This window comes from Camelina sativa, chromosome 11, assembly GCF_000633955.1.
Source record: "Camelina sativa cultivar DH55 chromosome 11, Cs, whole genome shotgun sequence".
NCBI classification, from domain to species: Eukaryota; Viridiplantae; Streptophyta; class Magnoliopsida; order Brassicales; family Brassicaceae; genus Camelina; species Camelina sativa.
The window spans coordinates 19,812,040-19,818,144 of NC_025695.1; the positions used below are offsets into that span (position 1 = coordinate 19,812,040).

The 6,105-nt window shown below is 39.3% G+C and overlaps 1 protein-coding gene across 1 annotated transcript; it reads right to left on the reverse strand.

Moving 5' to 3' along the window:
• On the reverse strand, positions 1-5,734 carry LOC104728144 (homeobox-DDT domain protein RLT3-like; the record flags this gene model as incomplete). The annotated part of the gene is made up of 17 exons (XM_010447173.1): positions 5,582-5,734; positions 5,091-5,447; positions 4,753-4,814; positions 4,434-4,664; positions 4,275-4,334; positions 3,981-4,194; positions 3,786-3,886; positions 3,596-3,682; positions 3,318-3,449; positions 2,973-3,113; positions 2,623-2,745; positions 2,031-2,486; positions 1,375-1,761; positions 669-1,268; positions 454-558; positions 121-349; positions 1-20 (listed from the first exon to the last, which is right to left on the reverse strand). Coding segments are annotated over exons 1-17 (3,357 nt in total), but the record flags the coding sequence as incomplete, so codon positions are not given.

The window sequence follows — 6,105 nt, forward strand, 5'->3', positions numbered from 1 at the left end:
CCTCCTAGAGGCTCGCCTACCTGGAATATTGAGTAATTCACACAAGTCAGGAACTCAACACATCCCAAAAACATTATCAAAGTTCAAGAGAGTCAGACTACTAGAACATGAACATCATACTTGTATTTCTGGTTCTGCACAACAGTTGATTCCTTTCTGGTTGAGCTTTTTCCACATAGGCAGCAATCAAGGTATCCAGTTTTACCAACCATAGAGCCATCGCAGAAGTTGTTTGCGGCATCGAAGGGTAGCAACTTATAGTTTCTCCCAATAAAGCATTAGAATGCCCTTGATCACTAGAGTGCCATAGCCAATCTTCATTGATTGCCCCAACAAAGTCACCAATTACCTTCAATAATTGCACATAATTAAATAAGATCCAACTAGAGGACAGTCAATTTGAACAAGAAGATGGTGCCACAGGGAAAAGAAGCTTATATAATAGAATGAAACCTGCGTAATTTCAGACACGGTTGAGCTTCGCCGAAGTCTTTTGGCCCATAACCTATGAGCTGACTTTCTCCATGCACCAATCAAGGCATCTTCAGGCATAGCAGACTGCAAAATGTTTCAGCACACAAAATATAACGGAGGCATCTCTTAAAAAGTAAATATTTGAGCATTTAGACCCAAAAAAAAAAAAGTAAAGCTCAAAACTACTGACATACCTCAATGGCATACACTGCAGCCTTTAGCGATTGCAGCTGGGAAGATAGAACTTTATGATCCGGAAATGTATCACACTCTTCTTTCTTGCTACATGTGGCCGCATGAATCGCGTATCTCTCTTCTACATCTATATCAACCTCAAACGTGGCATGGCAAATCTTACAGTGCTTCTCATCTCTCCAATACAAATCATGGCAACTCTTACACCTAGTAAGTGAATCAAGGTAGGATCTTCGGCGGTGTTTAACAGCATTGAGATTAAAATTAAAATTAGCCCATATCCATTCATCAAACTCTTGAAGAAGGCTCCACAATAGGCTTTTTTCCCGCTTACTTCCGATCTCAAATACTATAGCCGCATGTTGCGAGGAGAATTGATCATTTGCAATCTCACTCAGACATAGGTTGTTGTCTATATCAGAGACTGGTGAAGAACTGTCCTCTCTGACTATGTCTGTGAAATGGGATCTCTCCGACTGGGTCACCTGTCCACTCAGCATGGCTTGACAAAGAAAACTTTCCCGCTTCTCCAACGATTCAACAAGACGAGCTTCCCGTCTGCCCCTATCATCCAAAACTGACAACAGCGCCCGCAAAGCCTACACCAAGCAAAAGAGGAAAAAATCAGGCACAGAGTAATACAACCTATAATATAGGTTTCCATCCAGAGTGATTAAGATTTCAGGAAGAGCACAATGACATTACCTCCTTGTTGTTGATAACTTCCCAATGACCATCTTCAGAAGATTCAAAGAACACACACCTATGACCAGGGTCATTTGCATTGCATGTGCCTAAGAAAAGCCAGTACCTGTTGAACCTACGATCAGAACCAAGGTACACAGATTGCATAGGGTGAACATTATTAGCGTTATCTCCAGCCAGGTTTGCAAAGTCCCCCACAACTGATGAAGAATCAACTGGATGAGAATCAGACGACTTGGATAGCGCTTTAATTCCAGGAAGCTCTCCTCCATGGACCCATGATCCACGTGGATAGCTGTACTGGTTAGAGGAGGATCTCTTAATTTTTCCACCAGAACCATGACTATAGATACTAGGGACACAGTCAACCATAGCTCTCGGTAGATCCTGTGGTGAAAAATAAATGTTAGCACTACGCACCAGAGACATATAGCTGTAACAAAAAAAACTTTTTCCTGCAACTGCCAAAAAGAAGTATCATTATCTAAAGATTCGGAGAGGGCGTCAAGTATTCAGTTCATATGGATCAAAATTCTATCTGCCCAAGCTTTTGTTAGAGATGCAACGATGGAGCGATCTAACACTCAGTTTTTAAAACTTATTTAAGTACCTCAAGACTCAGTAGAAAAATTTGGTCTAGATAGTATGGAGATTACCTCCATTCTGATTGTGGAACCAGAACTAAGAAGATCAATCAAAGCCACAAAAACATCTAACTTCTCTTCAATGCTTAGGTCTGAATATTCCCCTTCCATTAGCCCCAACAGCCATGGTTCTCCGGGATGGCTTTCATCAATCTCACTACATAATTCCCGCATTTTACTTTTATGCTTCCGCCTTTTCCTACACTTAACTTTTCGAAGGGCAGAATTTTCTGAAACATGTTCAATGTCATCACCAGAACTAACTGAGCAAGTATCAGATTCATCATCAACACTCCCAGACGCGTCCGAATCAGACTGGCTCTTGTCAAGGTCCTCAGAGAAACAATTAACACGTACACGATATGTTGATTCTGATATCTTTTCGAATAATGTAATATCACTTGCCAGAGTTGAACATATTGAATTCTCTCGTTCTTCTTGGGCAGTTGCAAGGTTCAGAACAGCAACCTACAAACCCACATGCCATCAGCATATTTCGTTAGATATCATTTTGGATTTCAGAAAACAGCCGAACAGTACAAGTAAACGACCTAGATCCCTTTATTTACAAACAGAAGCTGATAATAATTTCACAAAAATTTACCTCTGGAGCATTGGCTAACTCGGATATTTTCAAGCCATTATTGCCTTGCTTATTAAGCATTCTAAATAATTCACCCTTTAAAGTTCCAAGATGAAGGCCATAATTTTTCATGAGTCTCCTTTCCTAGAGAAAGAAGAAAGGTAACATCAACCAACAATGCATCAGAAAAGCGCACAAAACAACACAAACATGTGGATATCAATAACAAAATAAAACCAAGCAAAACTAATACATGCTAGTTGCTGAACTTCATATGAAAAAAGGAACAAGAGAATCATCATGGTTTTGAATAAAATATAGCCAAATGTTTCAATGGATCAAATGTGTCAGCAAGAGCACAAAATCAGCACCTTACTTAGTTCTTCTGATTGAACAGCACCCTTCACTGAACCATAACCAGCGGCAACCAATATCTGGCGCAGTATTTCCGTCCATGTAAGAGAATTTAATGAATCCTTCCACAGATCAAGAATAAGAATTTGGCTCTCAACCTGAAAAATATCATGAAAAATGTTAAAATCTGTCCCCGTCCCACTGTGCTCTTTTTTTTATGCGTTTATGAAAAATAAACTAGAAAAGCACACGCCGAAAGATGGGCCATGGAGACAGGAAGATTTTACCATAAATTATCTACTGGTGATCCTAAAACTCCATCAAACTATCAAGTTAAAATATAGCTCAACATTAGTGCATACCGACTGAAGCAGGGCTAGAAACTTGCATGATATACTCAAGTTTGAAAAATATCCCCTTTGCAGCTCGGTTTCAACATCAAGCAAAAGCAGCTTCAGCAGGGAAAGATGAATTTTACCAAGGAGCAAGGAATCCTGATGTCCAAACGCAAGCACAGTATACGTTATTTGTCAGAAGGATAAAACGAGAGTGAGAGAGCTGTGCAATACAATAAACAATTTCCTTCCAAAACAGAAAACTGTATGAAACTGAGCATTTGTTATCAGAGAAAAGCGACCACCTTATCGTGAAATGCCCGCGTGAACTCATCGAGTGTAAAAGGACATATATCAAGAGTAACTGAATAAGTATAAAGGAAATGGACAACCTGCCAAGAGAGTACTGAGTCACTTCCAAGAAAGTCAGAAATGAGAGCTAATTTACAAACACATTAAGAAATCGTCAAGTACCAATTTTGACAGTTTACATACCTTAAACAGTTTCTTTACAGTCTCTGGAAAAGAATTCCATGGATGCAAACCAAAAGGCACCCTCATTTGAACAGAATTTGGGGGAAACTTGGGCAATAAATCTGGAAACAACTAAAAACTGTCAGAGGACCGCATGGAACTACGTAACAGAAGAACATGAACGAAGACTCTTTCATGTAACACTGGCATACACACCTTTGCAAAGAAAACAACCATGAGCTCCACTACTAGAATGATGGCATGAACAAGTCAACGGATTTCCTCTCTCCTGTCGCTCACGCATCTCTAATTCCTCGTCATCCACTAGTATCGAAGTTGTTTGGCAGGTTTCTTTAAATACCTCCCTATCCACGGCAAGCTCACAGTTATCTTTAAATTCCCTTTGAGTTTCATCTTTGTTCAATTCCACCTATAGCAAGAGTTAACATTTTATTTGCACTTTCCATGTGACTATAATGAATAACAAGTTCCAAATAAAGATCAAGCTACCTCTCTATTTATAGAACGCCTCTTCTTTTCTGTCGACCTCTTCTGCAACAGTTTCTGCTTCTGAAGAATGAAAAATGCAGTTAGTAAGAAATTTAAGAGAAAACGGCAACAGAAAGAGAATGAATCAGAATGATGAAAGATAAAGTAGGTAAAAAATACCAGTATTGATGCTAATTGACTTTGCTTTTTCTTTTGATGTGGGGGATTACGTGCTGAGCTTTGAGGTAATGTAGCTCTTTCATCCAATAAACCAACGCAAGGAGATACGTCCCTCCTGTTTGGATTCATTACCCGCCATACTGTCATCAAACCCTTTCCAATACCATGTTTCATCACAGTAGCATTCTCTTGAACGCAATCTTGACTGGTATGATCCATCAGCTCAGAAATCTAAAGAAAATTAAGATCAGGGACTAAGTAACTTAGCAAACCCAGGTAAAACTACCTTATGAAACAACACATAAGATATATCCACTACCTTTCTCTTTCTTGTCATTCTCTGTTTCTGTTGCTCGACAGATGAAGTGCCTAGCCAAGAAGCTATCCGAAGGAAAAGAAGTCACACATAAGAATCAAACATAACTGTCACATACTTTTGAAGTCATGCAAACAAATCAAGTCTGCACTCATTCGGGGTCCAATTGTCCAGTCATAGATGTTTCTCATAAGAAAAATCAAAACTAATAAGAAAGCACTAACTTCATTGCCACAATATAAAGCGTTGGTGTTAAAAGCCAAATTTTCAGAAATCCAAGCCTTCTCCATAGGGTGTGACATGTTTTATCTTGCAATGTAGCCAAAAAGGTAAAAATATACCTTTGCGTGCTCCAGACGAGAGATGGTCAAACTCAGAACCAAGCGGCGGACCATCCTTTCGAAAGATCTTGGCCAAAATGTGTTGTGAAGTAAACAACTCTTGGCAATTGGCCTTCCTTGTCTCAACACTACATCTTTTCTTAACACCTGCTCTAAAATCACATCTGGAAGACATGGAACTCCTAATGCGAGATGTATTGTATGACTGAGGATTCCCTCCTCCCACCACATCATCCGCCGGCGATATCACGCCTTTTCCTCTACTTCTCCTCTTGAACCACCCACTTACTTGCTTCACTGTTAACCCTAAAGACTTGCCCATGTCCTCCATTTCCTTAGGTGTCGGATACATTTGCTCTGCCATCATATATACATAACAACCATCAGAAATAGATCCATGGTAAATTATACACAGAAAAGGTAGCACAAGAGGCCAATTCTTACAAAAATGATCAACACCGACAATCTGATAAAACAAAAGATATTCGTACCGAAATAAAAAGCCTCAAGAGCTTGAACTTGTACTGGCGATTTCCTCTTCATTTCGACTTAAATAAACTCCAGAAATCTCGCACTCTCAAGGTGTCAAAACCAGGCTCATAATAGTCAAACCCGTCTCCAACATTTCTGCAACATAAAACAATCAATTATCATCCCATAAAAAGAACTTGATCGAAAAGGCATTAGAGAGCTATCAGACCAACAAAGAAGATGCGATCACCACCTTGTTTTGACACACTTAAACTCTAAAACACAATAAAATCCAAAATTCCCGGAAATGAATCCACCAAAAAAAAACGCATCCGATTGTTTAATCACAGTAAATCAAAAAAGAACAATCAACACGGTGGCTTGCTTAGACTGAAAAAAAATGGCGAACAACGGAGAGCTTAAGAAGTGATAGACAACACTAACAGTGAAATTAGAAGCAAAGAGCAAAGGAAATCACAAAACCCATTAAAATTGAAGATACCCAAGTATCAGTTTCAGCGAAATTGATAGACAAAAAAAAAAA